Raw genomic sequence first — 22977 nt, 5'->3', positions numbered from 1 at the left:
ATCGATTATTAATTTTGATCGCTTTTATCGATTGTGTAAATTATCAACTTTTATAAATGTGTTTTCAAAATTGTAGGCAAATTTTAATTTTTTGAAAATACATGTAATTCCACAATTTTTATTCTCCCGAAAAAAGAATCGTAAAAATGACTCTGACGTCATCAAGAGTTTAGCCTTGAGGCATACATCATACGCAAATAAACGTATTACTGGATGCAGGACAACCTGGTTTAGTTCATAAACAAGATGGCGAAGTAGAAAGTTGCGAACCTGAGCAAAAACAGTATTAAACTAGTATTGACAAAGTCAAGAAGAATCAAAAGATGGAAGGCTGTCCTAAAGCCTTAATGATAAACTTTGACTTGAAAGAGCCTGGATCTGTAGAGAATGCATTTGAAAAACCTCTTCGGGATGTAGGTCCTACTTTTTTAAGCTTTTTATCTTGGTTGGCATGTTTAGTGTTCATTGATTATTTTTTAAAAAATGACCAGCATATTTTAATTTAGCATCAAAATATATGCTAAAATCTTAATATTTAAGTTCATAAATTATGTAAGTTCCTGCCTCTTCAGTTCATCCAAAGTACAAGGTAGGAACAGTCAAGGATAATGCACAACCATATTTGCATGCATTTTTCCCTATCCTGTTGGCAATTTAACATGATACTTTTAAGCCAATTACAGGTCCGTATTTTTTAGGGTAGCCATTTAATTTAAGGGAAAACATGTTGTTCACCCTGTCACGTCTTTCTAACTTCTCAAATCTGACATTGTGTAGTTTTACGAGAGTTTTTGCTAGTTTAGCTTTAGTTCAATAGATGACTTGCTAGAATCTTTGTTTACATTTTATTTCGGCAGGCAAATAGTTTTTTAACCAATCAGATCTTCTAAAAAGAATTATTAGCCAATTAAATTGCTTATTTTACCTGCCAAAAAATAAAAACAAAAAAATTATCAAGATAGCAAGTCATCTATTAGATACTAGTTCATCTTTAAAGGATATGGTAACCCCTTCAGGGTCATTTTTTTTTAAAAAAATAATTTTTTAATTTTAATGCCTTGGCACAATTTCCTGATATTTTTTAAAAAAGAATCAAAAATATTTATTGTTAAGAGTGATAAAATGAAAAAAAATCTTCTTTATCTTTTAGTGGTTTTAATAGTGTGCTCAAATTTTGAAATTCCTTAAATATATTTAATCTGTATAATAATTAAAGAGAGTTATGTAGAACGAATAAAAAATTGCATATAACATATATAGGAAACATTTACACTTTAATAATCTATACAAATATATTATTTATCATCTTTATATACCTTTTTAATTCATTTCTTTATTTTTTTCGTTTTTATCCTGTTATGTTATGTTATCCTGTTGTCTGTTTAACAATAACTAGAATTATTAATTATTCATAAAGTTTCAGTGGGTGTAACCATGATTCTTGCAGGTAAAAGCAAAGGTCTGTGATTTGATTTTTCTTGAAATAAAATTTTCAGTCGTAACGGTAGCTATATATATTTGTCGAACACTCCCCACCATCTTGTCGAAATTGTACGAAAACAAGTTTGTTGCGACAATTATATCTTTGGCTACTAAACTTTTTTAAACACAGAAAGTGAGGAAATATCGAGTTATTAATCTATCATGCTTAAAAATAAATAAATCTATCTGTCATAAAACAGCTATTGTGACACAAAATGTGCTATATTTTTGGAACCACGTGTTGTTTTGAGTAAAAAAGCAAAGTTTTTTAGAGCTGGATAAGAGCTTCGTAATGATATTTTTTTCAACGAACAAAAATTTTACTGAGGCGAGTGTTCGACAAAATTAACTGGAAGGGTAAATTTTTGTATATAATTCTTTTTCTACTTTTTGGGTTTTTTTATTAAAATATTTTATCATCATTCTAGAGATAATTTATTCGGCTTTCAGAATATATATATTTGCTAGGGTTATTATAGCGAGCAGAGGGGATATTCTAAATATACTGAGTATCTGTCTCAGGGGGTTACCGTATCCTTAATCGAAGCTTATTTTGTGAGAGTTTGACTGTGAAACGTTGTGTTTTTCCTTAACCAAAATTTGTACCATGTGACAACAACTTCCCTTGGCCTGACAGAGGGCTGAAACAATCACATATAAGTAAAATGCAAGACAAAAATGTTATCTTCAATGACTAGTATTGTGCATACCATCAAACATGAAGCCCTAATTGGGTCTGCGTAGCTCAAAATCAAAATCAAAAAAATAAGCATTAAATACTCTAGGACTCTCCATCTAAGCCATGGCCCCTCTTGGAAATAATAGAAAGGGTATATCCCTTGATATTTGTGAGGCTAGGCATGTAAAATATGCACATTCATCCATCCATCTATCCATCCATTCTTCTATCTATCTACTTTATAGAGCCTTTAAGTGGTGTTAAATTTATTAGCAAAACACATTTGTTCATTGTAGGAATAACATATAGCAAATATATTCTGCAGGTTTACAATGAAACACTGAACTAAGAGAGAGGCTGTGTTGTACCACGTTATATTCACTGTTATGGTCTATCATTTTGTGTCAACTGCCCGTCAACCTGGTCCCAGACTATCTTTTCACTAGGATTATTTTTTTTCCATAACGATTGTAAAACGAGGTGTCATTTTTTTCCTTTTGCTGTCAAAGCTATTTTTTACATGTGTTTTTAAGAAATAAAGCTGTTAAAGTTTTTTTAATGAAAGACTTATACTGAAAGACTATAACTATCCTTTTTTCCAAAAAAAGAATGAGAATGTACAGAAGGTTTATTTATAGTAGCATGTGTTAATATTGTATTAAAGAGGTCCCTTATGAGCTTCTGGCAAAAATTCAATTGCAAATGAGCAATGTTGAAACATTCTTTGCATACAATTATTGCAAACATTTAAGAAAAGAAAAAATATATGTGAAATGTAACTCTCGTGCAAGCATTTAAAAATAATATACTTTCCGTGAATACATAATAAAAAATAGTGATAGAATTATTCTCAAAAATAATATTTAAAGTTGTAAAACCACAAGCTTTACCGAACAAAGAAGATAAATATACTAAAATAGCTTTGCAGGTGAACATTGTAATTTTTCAAAACTAATGTGTACTTTTTGCATGTATGATAGTTTGCATGTAATCATTTCATGCAATCTTGTGTGATCCATATTTGGCGACAAACAGACAACAGTATTATTATTTTAGACCAATCCAATTTAATATGCTAATGTCTGTAACTGGAAATACTCAACTAGCCGAAAATTTGTTCTTTCAAAAGGGATGTATTTTTCTATTGCAAACTTGAAATCTTTTGTATATATTGCAAACATTGACAGCAGTTGTATTATTAAAATTAATGGAGAATAAGTGCATTATGCATAGAATTTTAAGGCAGATCCTAAAACTTACACCAACTCCTGCATAGAACCACATAAGATTAAAATTGTTTCAATTTCCTAAAGCTGGGCCACTTTTTCAATCATGTATGTCGCATTTTGAAAATTACAACCTGTTGAGGCGAAAAGCTAAAAAAATTATTTGTAGAAATGTGGAGCATTAAAATAAACATAACAAAAGAGGGTTTTATAACAAGCAATTAGGGTTTTATAACAAGCAATTAGGGATATCTCTTTCCGTAACTTGTTTTATCATTTTCGCAAAAAAAATAGTGAGCAAAATCACTTGTGCATATTTTGCTGTGAAACTATTGTTTCAGTTGTGACAAATAAACCTTAGATTTCTGAATGATTTTCTGTTTAAAGGCTATAACCAAATGTATTTGTCTTTTTATAGTACATCCAAGAATTTTACCATGAAGATCCACAATCATATAGTAACGAGATACAACAAATAACACAGCTAAGAAAGGTGGGTTGACCAAACCATTTAGATTTGCACTCTTTCATTGGTTTTATAATGTCATTTTTTTAGTAATACATAATGCATGCATAGTAGTAAATATAACTAGGGAAGCTTAATATTTTATCCACATACTGTGTCACATACTGTGTGTGTTGGGCACTTACGCAAAACTTAGGCCAGCACAAAATTTTTTTTATCTTATAACAGGTCTTGTCATAGGTAAATTCTGGGGCAAAACCGAAAGGTAGACCAAGTTAACAGAATGTGATTTACTATCATTAATTAATAATTCATAAGCAGTAGGATATGAAATTCTCATTGCTGTTGATTCAACAATATTCCCTTCCCGTGCTCCTCTATCATTAGGAGCAAATCAGTGTAATGTGCTAAATATAATTGGTTTCCATAGAGGTCCCTGTGTGAGTTTAACATTATTATGTTCCAAACTTCTCAAATATTGTATATTGTCAAAATGATTGCTAAAAGTCTTTAAAATTGCTAACGTTTTGGTAAAATATTGTTTCTTTCTCAATTTTCTAGAGTATTGCAAATGTTCCAAGAGACAAACAGGGATGCACAATGTTAAGGAAATATTACACACAATTACACTACTTGCAGTCTAGATTTCCCATGGGAGAAGGTGGGGCAGCAGCTATCCCATTTGTCTGGTATGTAATTAGTTTTCAGTTTTAATTTAAGTTGTCAAAAAAAATAAAAGCTGGTAAAGCAAGTTTTATAAAAAATTAATGGTTTTTGTTCTACAGTGCTGTGAAAAGGTTTGTTAACATCGTGGTTCGTGTTTATTTCATGTTACGCACGAACCACGATAGTCCACAATGCGCATTTTTTTAACAATCATGGACCTCACGATCATGTTTCGTGGACTACACGAACAAAAATTAAATATTACATCGTGGCTTCCACGATAGATAACTTCTATTGTAAAACAACAAAGACCGTTAGTTTATCAATTAAATCAAAAAACCGACAGCAAAAAATAAATTGACATGTTTTAATTCGTTGTCATAAAGCTAGCTACATAATAGATTTTAATCGTTCGTGAATCAAAATGCGATGTAAAAAAACATTTCTATCGTCGCATTTCGCTTATAAACTTTTAAAATGCGATCTAAAAGAGCATTTCTATTGCCGCTTTTTGTTTATAAACTTTTAAGATGCGATTAGAAAAACATTTCTATCGCCGCTATTCGTTTATAAACTTTTAAAATGCGATCTTAAAAAACATTTCTATCACCGGTATTCGTTTATAAACTTTTAAAATGCGATCTTAAAAAACATTTCTATCGCCAATTTTCGTTTATAAACTTTTATAATGCGATCTTAAAAAACATTTCTATCGCTGCTTTTCGTTTTAAACTTGCAAAATGCGATCTTAAAAAACATTTCTATCTGCGCAGACAAATTTAACTTTTCTAGATAAATGACATTTCTTAAAAATACGATCTCGTCCATGACGAAAAAGTATAAACCAAGCAAAAACTACGATTATGCTTTTTTAACTTGATAAAACCTGAAACAAACAAATTAACTTTAATAAAAGACTTTTTTGAGAAGAAAAAAAATTAAATTATACTGGTTATCAAATTCGTGGAGCTCGCAAAAATAATCGTGGGACACCCGATCCTTTGTGGAGATAATAATATTAGCGTGGTGGCCAGGATAGAATGTTTGAATGTTTGTTATACATAAAGACCACGATTTTATCGTGGTTCGTGTGACCTTGCTTGTTACACGAACACGATGTTAACAAACCTTTTCACAGTACTGTGCGCTATATTATGACATAATGGTGTTTATGGTGGAGTAATCATCATCATCATTCTTGGCTTAACGTTCAATTTCAGGGCTTGTTCAGGCGGGTCTTTTAGACTTGCGGCAATTACGCTGCACGAGTCCACCGAGTCTAAAAAGATTCGCCTAAAAATAATTTAGTCTAATTTTTTTTTTATTATTTTAATTTATGCTTAAAACAAATGACATGAATTGAATCCCATTTTTAAAATAATATAATCTGAACAAAGTTTACTTTTAAAAAACCCAATACTTGTTACATATGGAAATACAGCAACCATCCACCAAAATATTTAAGCTAAACGGGTTTATTTTAAGGAAAAACTAGAACTAACGGGTTGTTAAGCCAGGAGAAGTCAATTTAATCTCATCAGTTTTGGATCTTTTGTTCAACAAAATCAAAAGTAAAGACAGAACGATAGTTCAACAAAATCCAAAATAAAAACAGAACGATCTACTGTAACAGAAACAAGAGTCTTAAAACGAAGTAAGTATAAAGTCAGTGTCACTTTCATCACTGTCCGATAGCTGAAAATGCAACAATTCTTTATCCAGCTAAGATTTCTTTGTAGGTGGTTCGACTTTAAGAACTTGGTTAATTCGTCGTTTACTTAGTCTTCGATCGGACTCACCGTCTCCATCTATAAATCTCAGCTGTTTTCGTAATTAAATTTTCTCGATTACTTTTAGCTTTGAGGCCTTCTTTTCGTGTGGCAACCATCAATAAATCAATAAATAGTTTGAGTACACTTGATGTGTCTCAATATACGCATTCACCCAAAATTCTGCAGGATCCTTGATGTTATTTTTAGTCACTATTGATAAAAGATTTTTAACACCAATGGCAACGTGCTCGGCTGTTAACATGCAGGTGACGAATGAATAACAAGGAGAAAAACCGTTTTTTAATACATACTTCTTTTTTTAAAAAACACAAAAACATGATATATATATTTTTTCTACATTTAAAATTTTTTACATAGTATTGGTTCTTGGTCATTTTGTAAAATTCGGAACCTCACGTATCTGACAAAAGCAGCATCCAGGAATTCTACAAAAATAAATCAGGTTATCAATTACACAAGTATTTGGCATTCAAAATGTTCTTATAAAAAAAGGGATTGTACCAACCTCGTACCCAGGGCTCTGCTACGCCTATGATATTCTGACGGAACGGAAGAGATTGCAAAATATCTTTCTCCCAACCTTTTTTTGTGAACAAAATATAATTAAATCTGCCATATGATCAGTGCTTTTTTTAATTGTTGCTCTAAAATAAAACTAAATTAAGTCAGCGTTCAAAAGATAAAAAAATTGTCTAATAAAACATAACATGCAGCTGTACAAGAAACATAATTCTACTTTCGAAAGTATGTTAGGTTTTTTTCCCTGAAAGTTAAACATTTTTCTCACAACCCCGGGGTAATCCACCGATTTCATCGCAGGATTTAACTTGGTAAGTCGTAGGGCAGCAAAACATAGCGATGTTGGCATATTGTGAAAAATGGCGGATGGGACATTACTTACTATGCTTGGTTTATTAAGTTTAAATAAAAGCTCTTTACTATCGCTTTATTGGTTATAATATACAACGAAACTAACTAAAAAGTAACTAAAAATAATGCACAATAAAATATGCTTGAATAAATCTAAATAGCTAAACTTCATTTTCTAAACTTTTAGCGCGAGTCCAAGTGGACTCCGTCATCATGACTTACGCGAGTCGGACTCGCGGACTCACGTCGGATTTCAAGCCCTGGTTTTCCATGCTAGCATAGGTTGGACGGGGTATATTAATGACCCTCTTCCAATCTGATCTAGACTGTGTTAGATCTAAATTCAACTTCTTCTGTATCAAGTCTGTCCTTAAAACCTCCTGCCAAGTCTTTCTTGGTCTGCCTCTGGGCTTTGATTATCCCCCTCCATTCTTTCCAAGTGCCCCAGGCAAATTCAATCTTCTTATCTGAATAACATATTTATTTCTACGGATACTTAGCCTGCTTCTTAGCTCATCTGAACTCTTTCTGTCTCTCAGACTGGCGTTACACATTAAAAGTTTGTTTTTGTTTTGTTTTGTTTGTTTTTGTTCTAAGCGGTTTTGTTCTCAAGTGGAAATGAAGCGTCAAATCGTTATGAGTGTGCTGATTTTATTGCAGGTATGATGTGTACAGTGGTGAACCAGTTGTATATAAAGATGTGAGATATGAGCAAGCATGTGTTCTGTTTAATCTTGGTGGTTTATATTCTCAACTGGCATCTAATGAAGATCGTATGTCAGACGAGGTGAGAATTAACACAATGAGAATTTTAGCAACAAAGGTTTTAGGTAAAAAATGTGTGTGAGCCCTGCTGGGTATATTTTAGAAATACCAATTGATACCATGATGTAGATAAGTTTGTGTAATTCAAAAATAATATTTACATAACATTTGTAAATATTTTACAAATGAATTTTACAAATTACACAGAAATGAGCATATCTACTTTGCCTGTCATAGACATAGCGTATTATTGTAGGATAGGTAACCAGTAATTAAAATTGCTGTACTGGACTTTTTTTCAAAACGCCAATGTCTTGTTTTAAATAAATTTTAACTTACTCCTTTGTAGAAAAAAGGTTGTAATCTCCTAAAATATGTAAGTGTAAAAATTAAATCAATGGTAGCCTCAAAAAATTCCATTAAGCTCAAATTTTAGTGCTGTCCTTTGCAGCACATTAATGGATAAATTGATACCTTAACCAGCAACATTTTAATTGCCATGGCTTTAACTGCTGTAGCTACTCAATTTTATCAGAACATGGATTATATGTTGGTTTTGTATAATGGCTAATAACTAATAGAATAAGCTTTCCATCTAGCAGTCACAATATAGAAAGCTGCTTTTGAAACCAAGTATATAACATGCTGTTGTGTATTTTTTCTTTATAGAGTATGCGTACTGCTTGCACTCATTTCCAAAGTGCTGCTGGTGCATTTCAATTTCTTAAGGTACGTACACCAGTGTAGACTTTATCAAGAATATAGTGATGTTAGTCTTGTTTTTATTGTTGCAACATACAAAATATTGTTTTATAATGTGTTAATTTTGTTTAGGATCATTTTTCACTGAATGAAATGGTGGATATGAATGAAGATATTTTGTCACTAAAGGCTGCTATTATGCTGGTAAGAATCTTCTACTGGTGGATAAAGCATAACATATGTAGCAAGAGTAGCACACATAAACAATTCAGCCGAGTAAAGGATAAACATGGCAGACACTCTCTAGCAGTTGAAATAATTAGCTACAAAACTTTTTATTTGACAAAATCAAAGTGCCATTTTAAACCATTTGAGTTACTTTATTTTTTAGGGACAAGCTTTAGAATGTATAATGGAAAAATCAATCCGTGATGACAGAAATCCAACTTTGATTGCACGAATTGGTATTCAGGTGCGTGAAAGAGTTACCTTATTTTGACCTACAGTGAGTTTGTGAGTTGGATCTAATTGTCAGTAGTGTTCATTTTGATTTTAGATTCGGGATTACTTTAAAGAAGGAATTGATCATTTAAACAAACCAGGTGCTTCAGAAATGGGATCTACATTAAAGAAGGTATGTTAAATTAGAAACGAAAACAATTACCAACTCGGAAGAATATAACTAGTTTTACAGATTTGAGCTTGTATATTGTTCTGTACACCAATGTAAAAAAGGCTGTGTAGATGTTGAATCCATGTTGTGAACATGCTTGTGATTATATGAACCCATCAAGTTTCAGCATAGCTATTATTCCACCTGAGTATAGGTTTTCTCATGTGATTTATATACACTTTATGGAAAAGTAAGTTTAGTAATGTCATGTATATATACAACCTATAGAACCAACAACATATATGCATTCTTGTATTTATACATCCTGTGGGATTCATTCATGAATATCTTTTTTCGTAACCCTCACAACGTCAGCCATTAAGACTGCAATGTTTAAAAGAGTTTTATAAAACATTACCACATTTCCTATCTTGTATTAGTTATGGATAAAGCATCTAAACATCAAAACATCTTGCTATGAAGCAATTGCTTATGTAAGTCTCTTTAAGTTTTTGTATTTATTTATTTATTTGTGAGGTGGGTGGATGGTGGTAGGTAATTTTAATATTTTAGCCTTCTAGATTAAGTGTATAAAAAAAACCCTCTATATATACAAGTCGATCATATCTTAAGATTTTCGAAAAAGGGTGTGGCCACTCACCTCCCTCGGTTTCTACGGCTGAAAACATTTGACATGTAAATGTTAACTACAAGCTGTTCTGTAACAACTTTTGTAAACAGCAGTGCTGATAATTTGCTTCTAAATTTGTGTAGCATTTCGTTTATTTCTAGATTTTTTTCTAAATTTGTTTAAAGTTTCAAAACAGTTTTAAAATTATTTACAGTTTATTTTCATTTTAAAATTTTTAAAGTTTAAGTTGTTGTAAATTATTTTGTTGTAAATTATTTAAAAAATGATGGATAATTTCTAATATCTAAATCTTTTCAAAATTTTTCATTCTTCCTTTCCAGTAACTTGCTTTTCAAAATTAAAAGATAAGTTGTAACAGAAACCTTATAGCATCCCTACTACTACCTGCTTCTTGGCTCATGCGAATCCTTAGCTACTTAACTACTATAATTCTTTTCTAAACAGACAAGATCTCTCTGCTTCACTATTGCTGCTGTTCTATTCTATTCTGTTCCATTTGTACCTCACAAAATTGGTCTTCATGAAAATTAATTAACTTAATGTAGGAAACAGTTGCAGTGATCAGAACAATTCACAACTTATACTTTGCAAAAAAATCATTTGGAGTTCCAGAATATTTGTCAATTTGCAGTTTGGGCTGACAACACCTACAACATTTGCTGAGGATTTTTATATTAACAACAAAATTGTTATGAATTTTTTAAAATCTTCAAATTGTAACATAGCTATTACCCAGAAAATGAATCAGTTTTTTACATTTATAGAATACTTTATAGCTCAATTTGAATTTTGTACTTTATGTTGTCCCAGCTGTTCTATATTAGTCTTGTGTGTTCTAATTCAGACTTACATGTCAAACGATGCAGACCAAAAAGAAAAATATGGTGAAAAAGTTACTTACTTGAAAGCTGCTTCCGAAAAGATCAATGAGGCGTCAAAGCTATCAAAGGTTGACAATCTGAAAGTTTAAAATGTCTTTGTTTTGCTTTTTTGCCATTGAAATAGAATTTTTGGAGATAATGGAAATTAGACATCGCCTTGACAATAATAATAATGCTCTGGCAAGCCTATCAATAAGAAAATAACACGTGAGCAATAATTCGCTCCCCCAAAGTTACAATAATTTAGACTGGGCAAGCAATAGAGTAAATAGAATAAGTTTATAAACCCATATTTTATTACAAAATCTTTTTTTATCTATTTTGTCTTGTCTTTTTGATATATATTTCAGATTTTTTAATGCAAATAATAAGAAAAATAACATTAATTTCCATGTGAGATTAATTAATATTGCGCAGCCAGAGAAAAGTTTGTGAAATTGGGGGAGCAATTTATGGCTCAGCTAGCTGCTCATTTCTTAGAATTGGGCGAGTCTTTGCGTGAGCAAGAGCAACCCTCTCCCCTTATTGATAAGCCTGCTCTGGGGGATAGGGGAGGAATTCTTTTTTGGTACTATGCCAATTGATTTTTTTTAGTTAATCAACTCTTAAGGTTTTGTTAGTCTATACAGAATCCACTATATCATAACAATCTTTTCAATGCATTTGATTTAGAATCAATCAGACAGAGTTGTTGAGACTGTTCAATTTATTATGGATGTTGTATCCAACAAGTGAGTTACAATAAAGCAGTTATTTTTTTTATAATGCAATTGACCTCACTAATTTTGAGCCCGACATCATCTATTGTTTCGAGAAAGAATAACCAAGGTTGTTGTAGGGTATAACCTAAAATTATTACCATGTTTTGTTTTTATCTCTTTGTTTTTTAGAAATGTAAATCAAGAAGCCTTATTTCTTATCAAAGCCTATAACAGATTATCTATTTTTTTGTAATAATAATAATTTGTGGTAATAATAATAATAATAATAGTGAGGGAGCTTCGAAATCCTAGAAGGTTCTAAATTTTGATGCAAAAAACAAAACTTTAAAGCAAAAATTTAAAGGATACAATTATTATATATATTTTTTGTGCAGGTACACTGCTGCTGTTAAAGAAAACGACTTTGTTTACCATTTGTCTGTTCCAGCACTTTCCTCTCTTGAGGAAATTAAAGGTGTAAATTTTGTGAAGGCACTACCCTTTCAACATGATGATGCCAGTGTGGCAGGAACGGATATATTTAAAAAGTTGGTACCAATGAAAGCTCACGAATCTTCTTCATTATATAGGTTTGTAGATATCATGTTAAATTTAGAAGTTCTTGGACGCATTTTAATTTGTTTTGTTTCATTCTGGAAGTCAAATAGTTGTTCTAAATCTAAAGTACAGTATAACGTTTTTGGAACAACCTTTTTTAACAAAAAGGTGTCTCAGATCTTCCACAACTAAATATTTACTAAAACTGCTTTTAAGGAAAGAAAATTATCAGGCTCCGATATTTTCTAATGACGCCATTTAAGTTATTAGTTCTGAAACTGGTGGGATAGTTTTGGAGAATAAGACCAAGTGTTGTCTTGGTTACCCATGCAAAAAAAAACAACATATTTTAACTTAAGATTAAAAAGGTAATGTCTTCATAAATTCTTTACAACTATGTTTTTCTTTCTTTGCAGTGAAGTGAAGGCAAGTCTTCTACGAAAAGTCTCATCAGAAATCGAGGAAAAAGATTTACAATTAAGGTAATAATTTGAATTATATTTGTAAAAATAAATAAATGATAAAAGATAAATAAGGTTACAAAGTGTTAAGAAATTAGTTGAATAATTCATGATGTACTTTGTTTTAGTCAGTTCATGTCAGCAATGAAAATTGAGGATTTATTAAATCCAAAAGAGGATTCCCTGCCAGGTTTGTTTTTTAAAAACCTTGTCTAAAAGTTTTTTAGTGTTGTGCGTATGCTATATACAATTAATTATTGCTTTGTATTTACAGACGAGTTACTTGCAAAGAATATATTTCTAAAAGATAATCCAGACCTGATCTCAAAAGTTGAAAAATCTATTGAAGGTCAGTAGTTGCGTGATTTCTTGTGATTATATGATAATGCCGTTAGCAATTCTATAATACTTTGAAAGAATGCCCAGAGAGAGGGTGTTATTTTATCTTTGTTGATGGAATACATATTTTTTTACAATATCTGCATCATCATTAGTATTATCATTGTCAATGATAAAAAAAAGAGTTAGTTAAGCATCAATCTTGTTTCCTTTGGATATATCTCATGAACAAACTTCCTAATTTCGATAATGCTGAGAAACATGCTAGGGAGAAAAAACTGATGTGGCGTACAAGTTGCACTAGATTCAAGTTTCTCAAAACACTTACGCTGGGATTAACACTTTTGTTGTATAAGTATAAAGCTCAGATTGAAATAATGCATGGTCTCATGACCTCCCACAAAACAAGAAAATCAAGGCTTTAATCCTTCAGTCCTGGCCATTTGAGAGCTAGATTACTGGAGCAAAAAAATGAAATTTTTTAACCAACATAACCAACAAAGGCACTAGAGTCATGAAAATGACACTTTGACCTTTTTTAACTTAGAAGTCAAAAAAATGTCTCATCTTGTCATCATCTTGTCACATGACGACATCATATGGTTACGTGATGAAAATATGTAAAAAAAGGTCAAAAAACTATTACTGTTGAAGATTAAAAAACAAGAAATTGTATAAACTGACTGTTACTCAGTTTCATGTTGAAAAAATAACTACAAATTTATATCTCCGATATATCATATTTTGCATCAATAGTAATCATATCAATAAGCTCAATTAATTTTATAAATTCAGCTGGTTTATTCTATAACCTATTATTAAGGCTGGAAACCAAGTGCATTCCTTTAATTAACGACAGCAACATGTGACATAACCTTGAAATAGCAAGCCCTTCTGTTTGATTTATTTTTCACAAAAGGATGTCGTCATGTAATGTTAAAAACGGATCTGCTTATTTGTAGGCGTGTTTTTGCTGTTTTAGAATTTCCAGTAATATCTTCCTTTTGTGGATTTAGAGATTACTATTATAACATCTGAGGTGGAGAGTATATTAAAAGGTATCAATGAAAGTTTAGAATCAGAGAAGACTTATGAAGAGAAGGTAAGCTGCAATTGTATGCATTCAAGGTTAACAAGGATGCACCTTTTTTAATACTGGGTGTAGACAATGGGAAATAATAATCTTTTCTAAAATATCCTCTCTGATACTATTATATAATGATATGGTTACTAACTTTACCATGGGTGTGAATGAAGTCTTAGAATGTTAATATACAGCAATATTGTTAAATCATCTTAAATCCCTAATACACTCTGTGTTTACGAAACTCACTGAGATATGTTCTTATTTACTCTGATATTTCAGGAACTACTAAATCTTTAGGTAAAGCTGCCTAATACACCCTTGTCTGTGTTTGCGTTGCGTTTTCAGATATAACATCCAAAATTGATTTTTATGTAAGATGAGTCATTTACTCAGATATTTTTCAGGAACTACCAGAGGAACTGCAGTCTATGATTTCTGAATTTGATCAGCTTAAAGATGCTCATGAGAAAGCTGTAAGTTGAATAATTATATTATTTATGTAAAATTTTCATCAAAAAACCTGGAAATACATTTGTGGAGTAGTTTTTGACTATTTCTCCAAATAGTCAAATGAGAGGTGAAGGCTAAGTAAACAGTGTCAAAATAATTTGCTGTGCTTTCCACAATGTCTGCATTATGGAACAATCTGCTTGATGCCCCTGAAAGGTCCAGAAATCAGAAGATCTGGGATATGCTAAGGTCAACAAAAATTAGTATTATTTAAGACTTTGGATCTATCAAAATAACCAAAGATCTAAAGTCCACTGTGGACTTTGACAAGTTCAAAGTGCCTGTTACTTAAATAGAAATGGCTTTCTCAATTAACTGTGGTTACAAACTTGGAAATTCTGCCCCCCTTTTCACTGATTTATGCCTAGGGTTGTACCTGTTATTTTTTTTACTTCTGAGTGTCCCACTTGTCACAGCGTAAACCAAGAATTGTTTACAATACTTCACTATCAAAGCCAACAAAACAAAGGTTGAATGGTGGCAAGTTGAAGTAGTACTGTTTTATTTAATGATTTTACCTTCAAATGTTGAGATCTGTTCATTCTTTATTGTTAATTTTTCAGCGTAAAACGAATAACGAATTGATAAAACATTCAAGTGAAAGTAAAGGAATGATTCAGTTTCTTTCTGGTGATCCTAAATCAATCTTGCAAACACTACCATCCCAAAATGTTATTGATGGTAAGATTTACTGTCTCTATTAACTTCATTTTGTGCTTGTAATTGTGGTGTTAATATTGTCAACATTTTATTTTTGTTCCAGCTCCATCGGATGAGCCTGTGGTGCAAAGAATCCGAGAAATCCTTGTATGTTGTTTTTCTTGGTTTTAATCTTTTTTCTTCTTGTTTTCAAGTATGCATTGTAGTAGCTATTTTGGTTATCTCATGTTTTTATCTACTCTGTAAAAAAGCCGACTTTAGTTTCGGAATAATGGGTAATTCAAAAGTCAAGTCAAAACTGATTAAATGACCCCTACCCCAACAATTGAGACTCAGTAAGGTTAATCCCCTCTATATTATCACATTTTAAAATTATCAATGCAACAGAGGGAAATAAATTTGCTTGAAAAGTTGCTAATAGTTTTAATCTGTCACAAAAAATGTTAAATGGAAATTATAAAGATTCTTTTGCTGTCTACATTGCCTTTAACTTGAGTTTTTCATTTAGTTAAAAACTTTTTTTTTAATATTTTTTCCAGGCTAAAGTCGACAAAATGAGAAGTCAAAGACAATATTTACTTGATAAATTGAGAGAAAAGGTAAAAATAATTTTTTCTACCCACTACCACAAGTAATTTTTAATTGCACCTCGCCAGTTAATCAGTGCCACCTAAATATAAATCCTTTGTGTGTTCTTGTAGCTCAATAAGGACGATATAACAACCAAGATTGTTGTGAGAGATAGTGGCAACAATGAGGTGAGACAGTGTTTATGTGTAAGCTATTCACCACATCATTAAACAAGCAAGTCCACACACAATGATTAGCCATTTTTTGAGTATTAATTATTTTGTTGGAAAGTCAAGGAAAATTTTAAGACACCATTACAAAAAAATATAGTCCTACAAAGTAATTTGTTTTTATTAATATACAGGCTTTATGGAAGAACTCGTTTTTAAAAATAGAGGGAGCTCCCAATCAAGGGAGTGGCTTATTAAGTTTGAGTGGCTTATTAAGTTTTTTCATAGAAAGTTGGCAATTATTCAAGGTTGTTCCTTCTACCTAGCAGTACTCATTCAAGTTAATACGGTATATGTCCTTGGTTCCATATTTTATAGTATTTAAAACTAACGAACATTTTTCTTAGGCGTTTTTTGAAGAAGAGATAAAAAAACATGACGAAACTGTCAATCTGATATCACAAAATTTGACAGCTCAAGAGAATATTACACAGTAAGCTTCTGTATTTATTTTTGATTTGAGTCCATGTGTCATATTACAGCCTTTTTATGTATCATGAAATAGCTTCAAATTTTTTTGTGCATAGAATTCTGCGGACGTAATTGTGCTTGTTCTAGTGAATACAACGTTTCTGTTATTTAAGAATACTAATTCTCAAATTCTTTTTTAGGGCTTTAACAGAACAAAATGCGAAATATGCTACGACAAGACAACAAGCTGGTATTATTAGTGCAAAGTGAGTTGATTTTTATTTGACACAATTTGTCGACCAGTATAAAAACTTTCATGGTTTTTAATTTATTGTCAGTGTGGCCACACCTAAAATCTCCCAAACAACTTAAAAAAGTCGTCTGTACTAAAACCTCCTAAATAACCTTTAGTTTAGACCCAAGATATTGATTCAACCTTTGTTATTACATATCATGTGACAAAAAATTGAACATATATATTTATTTTGCAATAGCATGGATGAATTTTGCTTACATAATTACTGTGATTCCAAATGAACAGCTTCTCTGATATTCAGAAAGAAAGGCTTGATTATTAGTACTATTAGTTTCCTCCTAAAATATGGAATAGTTTGTGTTTTTAGTGTTTTCTCTTAAACATTTTGCAGAATCTCGTGAAATACGTTTTTATAGACTTTCCTAAAAAAAATTGACTCTGAAATTTCTCTAAAACTCTATAATCACCTCGTAATTTCAACAGGCTTACTGACAACAAAAAAGTCTTGTTGGTTATTTGATAATTTGTGTTAAGTAGATATTGATCACTTTCCTTTTAGGTTTGATACACAAGTCAAATCATATCTCACAGTTGTTGCACTATTCTTAGAAGTAAAAGACAGACTGAGGTAATTATTCTTCAATGATTTGTTGACAATGACGTCAGTTATTGTCGTTTTTTTTTTACTTTCACCTTATTTTCAAAAGTGATAGTGTAAAAGTATTACATTTGCACATTAAATACTGAAAGCAGAACTCCTAAACGCTGTCAGTTATGTTAAGTTGACACGTTTAATAAGTCACAGATTCCAGTTTCAATTAGGGTTTCTGCATCAGTTTGATAATATAGATTTTATGTAGGCATACAGATACAGAGACTTGTGAATACTATCAATCAGTTTCTACTAGTTTTTTGCTCACTTTGATAACAAACATTTTCTCACATTTTTAATTTAGTGGTGGATTAGGATTTTACAAACAACTCAACGATAATGTGAAGGCTTTACAAGAGAAGGTCACGAAGTACTGTGGTGGAAGGCAGAAGAAAAGACTGCCAAAGAATGAAGCAAAGAAAGGTAACTTCTACTATTTTTTTATATGCAAAACATATACGACTAAATCTAATACCACGTCAAAATATGTGCGACGAAAATTTGATGTACGAAACAAATCTGATAAGATGTTACAGTATGTAATACGTATGTGTCTAATAACACACTAAAATATGCACAACAGATTTTTCACTGTTGAACAGTAAGTTGTTCACAGCCAGAAATTGCTAATTTTAAACATTTGTAGGCCAAGAGCACAGCGTTTAACATCTGCTAATTGCACTCTCTAGCTTGCCTGTATTGCAGAATATTTAGCGTTGTTACCTACAAATGCACGAAATTCGAGAAAAATGACCATGCTTACTTGACCATAATTAGCTTATTATAGAAGTTCCGATCTAAGTAAATAAGCTTATTATTATTATTATTATTATTATTCCAAATATTTATACAGGATATAGCCACTTCAGTGTTCGAAACACTGTTATTTATGTGGGTCCTGTGTTTGGGCACTGCGCAATTGCCGGGACGAATACCAATGTGTTTACAAATCAGGCAGGCAAATGGCATTTCATGTAGGTAATTTTATGCCGACGTGATAATAATTAAATAGAAAGAAAGAATATAAAAAAGGCCCATAATACCTGTATGGAAGAACACATACTCTGATCCAGATTGTACTTTTTAGTAATCCTGTTATGCATATTTCATTCGTGTTTTTCCTAGGTCCTCCTGCTCGTCCAACTGCGCGGAAGCCGAATATTATGATGAATCCTTCCAAGCCAGCTGATTTAATAACTAACTTTCAAGTCAATCCGAATCAAATGCCAGCTCAATTACCAACTCTACCCCATAATCAATCGCCTGCTCTTTACCAAGGTCCCAGAATGGTCAATTCTCAATCTTCCCTCCCTAGAATGAATATGATGCAAGAGCCTTTTGGTCAGCCGAGATTGCCACAACCCTTACCAGAAAACACATCACCGTTTTCAAGTGCACAAGGATTACCAATTTCTCCCTCACATTCTTGGCAACAACCAAATGTTCCAAGATCACCTCACACTGACATGTCTTTGAGGCAGACTCAATTAAATGGTCATAGATTTCCCAATCCACAAGCAATGGCTGCTCACCAACCTAATATGAGAATGCCTACATCAGTTCAAGGATACGATGGGATACGATCACAACAACCACAACCTATCAGTATGCGACAAAGTGAGCCGCAAAGGTTTCATGGACCAGTGAATTCTCTGAACAGCGCTCAACCAGCAAGTGTAGACGGTTATAGATCTAATGTGACCAGCTCACAGAATTATCCTCAGAGTCCAGTTCACCAGATGCAACAACCATTTACTAACCATCGATTTCCACAAGACCAAATATCTTTACGTCAACAGATTCAACCTAGACAGTCACAGTTTCCATCGCAACAAACACCCGTTCATTCTAGATTGCCACAACAAGTGTTCCGACCACCTCACCAAGCTTCACCCAACTCAGTAAGTCAATTACCACAGTCGATTCCACATACACCACAGCTGCCACAACATACACCACAGCTGCCACAACATACACCACAGCTGCCACAACATACACCACAGCTGCAACAACATACATCACAGCTGCCACAGCATACACCACAGCTGCCACAACATACACCACAGTTGCCACAACAGCCAATCAAACAGTTGCATCAGTTTCCTCTCCAGCCGTCAAATCAAACACCAAATCAACCACGTCAGCAATCACCACCACAACAACGGCAGCAGCAAATGCAACCACGCCTGCACCTGTCAGGGCAACAACATATGCATCCACGTCAACAGATACCACTGCAGGGACAGCCACGTCCACAGTTTCCACAGCAACAACAAATACAACCTCGTCAGCAGTTTCCACAGCAACAACAACAGCAGCTGCATCATGTTTTTCCACCACAACAACCGCAATCCCAACCGTTCTCACAACAACAACAACAGCTTTTTACCCAACAACAACAATTACACTCAGAAAAACAATTGCCGCATCAAAAAAACATGCAGCCGCAACAACAGCCATCACTGCAGCCTACGCAGCAGTTTTCTCCCCATAAACCAGTTGAGCCACAAGAATTTCGACAACAACCAATGCAACCGCAGCAACAATATTCACGAAACCACGATTCACAGCTATTTCTCCGACAACAGATGCCAATACGTCAACCATTACAACCTCAGCAGAGTTTAATAGCTCCTCATCAACCTGTTTCGCCACAAACACAGTTGCAACAACCATGGAAGCAGTCATATCAGCAATCTGACCCACAACAGCAAGCAACACCTTCGCAACAACAAAACCATCAGCACCCGATTAATTCAGGAAGTCAGTCTTTCTTTAATCAAGTTCCAATAAATGATTCGTTACTACTTAACGGACATAAACTACCAGCACCACTTATGCCAGAAAAACCTGGAAATCAAAAGCCGCAGACTGGATCAGAAAATCCTGAACTATCTCCTGTTTTGCCAAGGTCAATGGAAAATTCTTTTCCACTGAAAATCGAAAACGAAAATTTTATGATTTCGCAAGGGAATGCTGGCGTAACTTTCATGCATCATACCTCTTCTCATCAAATGCTACCTAATATGTTTGCATATCCAAGCCAATCTTTTCAACGCGACGTCACCAGCCAGCCCCCTATAGTAAGGACTATGTCTGTTGGTACACACGGCGATGTATATTCCGAGTTAATAACACCAAGAAAAACAGTGGTTGGTCAATCGGATAGTGCTGTGCCAAGTGGCTTTGTCGTAATCAACCAATCGCGTGTTACTCCAACTGCACCTAATGCACCCGCAGTTCCTCTACTGAATGAATTTACTATCCAATCTGGTAATATCACACAGCAACCCACTAGGTCTCCATTGATGACTCCTCTAGTGCCAGCCCAGCAAGGATCAAACAATTTACCTTTTAACTATCAAAATGTCCCCACACCGTACGTGGGTCCGATAGTGACATCGACATCATCTGGTCTGTTATTTACTGCAAAGCCAACAATGTCTCCTTCAAGTGATCCTGTTATATCAAATATTCTTGGTAAACCTGTTGATCCTGTAGACAAGGTGCAATATCCGGAGCTTGCACAAATTGGATTTCAACAATTTCAACTGCAACAATATCTGCTGCAGCAACAACAAGTGATTACCATGCTGCAGAACCAACAAAATTTGCAACGGTCGGAAGAAGATACTAAAATTCATACTTTGCAGAATCAAATCGTGGAGCAACAAAAGCTTATTGAAGATTTAGTGAAAGAACACAAAGGCTTAATAAAAGAGCACAACTACCAGGAATTCCAACAAAACTTAGACAAAATCAAACACAGTGAATATCAAAAATCTAAGCAAGAAGAACAGCAGAATTTTATTTTGGAACAGCAGCAAATAATCATGAACTTACTCAGACAGTCTGAACATCTTCCTCCCTCGCCGAGTACCACGCATTTTTCTAACACGTTAAGTCAACTAAGTGATGATAAACGTGATAAAAATATTATTGTCGTCAACCCTTTGGTCCATGAAGAGAACGCAACTACGACAACAACCTCTACAACTACAAAAGATGTTATAAAGAATATAGCTCTGTCATCTGTTTCAAATCTTCCAACCATTTCCACATTAAGCCAACAAACTTTGCCTATGCAAACAGCTTCTTCGACTACTATAAAAAGTAATCTCGTGTCTACGGTTTCTTGCACCGAGCTGAGTGATACTAACACAAGCTTCGACGTGGTATCTAAAAATGATACTAACCGATGTATTCACGGACCTATCGTATCAACATCGCCGAATCTTGTGACTTTAGAAGCAACCAATCTTAATGCATCAGTTCAACTTCCTTCCAGAGTATGTACTATACCACAGAATGTTCCTGAAGAGAGCCTGTCGGGTCATGATCCTTTTTATGAACCCAAAATAGACAGTATAGATAATGAAGAGCTGATGCTCATATTTCCAAGGAATGTAGAAGAGGGCGAGAGAGAAGTAGATCTGGTGTCCAACAAGAACCTGAATTCCGTTGATTCCTTGTCCAGTGATAATTCGGATTTGATTTTACCTCGTAGCGACGAAGAAAGCAAGAATATTTCTCCTAAGGACAATGCTGATGAAGTCGATAAAAATATTCCTGAACGAAGTAATATATTTCGTGGGGAGAATATTCCAGCATTGGATAGTAAATTTTGCAATGTAGACAAGAAAAATGAAAAAGCGATAGAGCAGGTGGAAAAAGGTATTGTTGATGTTGAAGACGAAACAGGACTATCTCATGATGACATTGATAAGATTTTACCGAGGAGTGCCGAAAACAAAAAACCTGCGGAGATGAGACAAACTATTCCAAAAGTGATTGATGTTTCAAGAAATGATGAACCAGCAATATCCGCGAGTGAAGACGGTCCTGCGTCTCCCTTGCCAGATGATACATTGCGAGGAAAGAACGATACTGTTGATAATAAATCTGAAAGTAATGAAGCTGTGACGACGACTGATAAAGACGAACCGATTTGTGCAAGTGGTACTAAAAATACAGAACAAAAGAATAAACAAGACACAACCAAGGTGATAGAACAAAATACCTCCTACAGAAGTGAAAATGAACAAGACAATAAATCAACAAACAGGTCGAATCAAAATACGCCATCTCCAACATCCAGTTCATCTCCTACATCTCTTATATCTCCATCAATTCCTGCATATGTTGCTAGTCGTATTGCTGGAGCTAAATCTCCACCTGGAAGAAAGATCAGCGCAAAATCCACACCTAATATTGCTCGAAAAATCAGTGCCAGGTCTTCTCCTGTTATAGCTAGAAAAACTAGCTCGAAGTCCTCACCTAATGTCTCTAATCTATCCTCGCCTAATTTGTCTGCACGTTCTTCGCCGATTCCACAGCAGTCGGTGCAGTTAGACGATGTGGATAATAAAGAGAGATCGCTGTCGACTTTAATTGATCACAGACATTTAGCTCGTCAATTGGGAAGATTATCTTTTTATGTCAGCGAACCGGACGAGATTGTTTGGAGAAGTTACATCAAAGAGTTGGAAGTCTCAGTGAATAAACTTCGTGAAGAATGCAAGAATTTGTGCAAACCTGTTGTTGATAATGAAAACGAAGATGGTTTTGGGTTGATTTGGAAGGTTAGTGTTTTCAGTGTTGTATGATTCTCAAATTTAACGGAATGATTACAACTTAACTTTAAGTCGTTGCGTATTATTTGTCAAATGACACGTCTGGTGTTACAGTGTTACAGATGACAGATATAAAATGAAGTGTTGACGGTCGTAGTTGAACTTCTTTTGTCT

General features: G+C 33.4%; 1 protein-coding gene across 2 annotated transcripts in view; it reads left to right on the top strand.

The window, feature by feature from the left end:
* Window positions 1–236: 236 nt before the first annotated feature.
* The window catches only part of LOC130642010 (tyrosine-protein phosphatase non-receptor type 23-like), a 32434-nt gene continuing 9693 nt past the window's right edge, over window positions 237–22977 (top strand). The window contains exons 1-26 of one of the 2 annotated variants that reach the window (XM_057449077.1): window positions 237–413; window positions 3806–3880; window positions 4415–4542; window positions 7843–7969; window positions 8617–8676; window positions 8782–8853; window positions 9041–9121; window positions 9206–9283; window positions 9703–9756; window positions 10759–10863; window positions 11468–11526; window positions 11892–12086; window positions 12471–12536; window positions 12644–12705; window positions 12790–12864; window positions 13871–13956; window positions 14346–14414; window positions 15015–15132; window positions 15215–15258; window positions 15651–15710; window positions 15813–15869; window positions 16259–16344; window positions 16523–16588; window positions 17138–17206; window positions 17535–17653; window positions 18356–22812. In XM_057449077.1, the coding sequence (XP_057305060.1) occupies window positions 324–413; window positions 3806–3880; window positions 4415–4542; window positions 7843–7969; window positions 8617–8676; window positions 8782–8853; window positions 9041–9121; window positions 9206–9283; window positions 9703–9756; window positions 10759–10863; window positions 11468–11526; window positions 11892–12086; window positions 12471–12536; window positions 12644–12705; window positions 12790–12864; window positions 13871–13956; window positions 14346–14414; window positions 15015–15132; window positions 15215–15258; window positions 15651–15710; window positions 15813–15869; window positions 16259–16344; window positions 16523–16588; window positions 17138–17206; window positions 17535–17653; window positions 18356–22812 (6558 nt within the window). In that variant the 5' untranslated portion in view covers window positions 237–323. The remainder of the gene's footprint in view (window positions 414–3805; window positions 3881–4414; window positions 4543–7842; window positions 7970–8616; window positions 8677–8781; window positions 8854–9040; window positions 9122–9205; window positions 9284–9702; window positions 9757–10758; window positions 10864–11467; window positions 11527–11891; window positions 12087–12470; window positions 12537–12643; window positions 12706–12789; window positions 12865–13870; window positions 13957–14345; window positions 14415–15014; window positions 15133–15214; window positions 15259–15650; window positions 15711–15812; window positions 15870–16258; window positions 16345–16522; window positions 16589–17137; window positions 17207–17534; window positions 17654–18355; window positions 22813–22977) is intronic. The other variant, XM_057449078.1, reaches the window with a different exon arrangement.

The sequence above is a fragment of the Hydractinia symbiolongicarpus genome, chromosome 4, assembly GCF_029227915.1.
Source record: "Hydractinia symbiolongicarpus strain clone_291-10 chromosome 4, HSymV2.1, whole genome shotgun sequence".
Classification (NCBI taxonomy): Eukaryota; Metazoa; Cnidaria; class Hydrozoa; order Anthoathecata; family Hydractiniidae; genus Hydractinia; species Hydractinia symbiolongicarpus.
The sequence above is the reverse complement of the archived record's forward strand: the minus strand, read 5'-3'. Positions and strand labels throughout refer to the sequence as shown.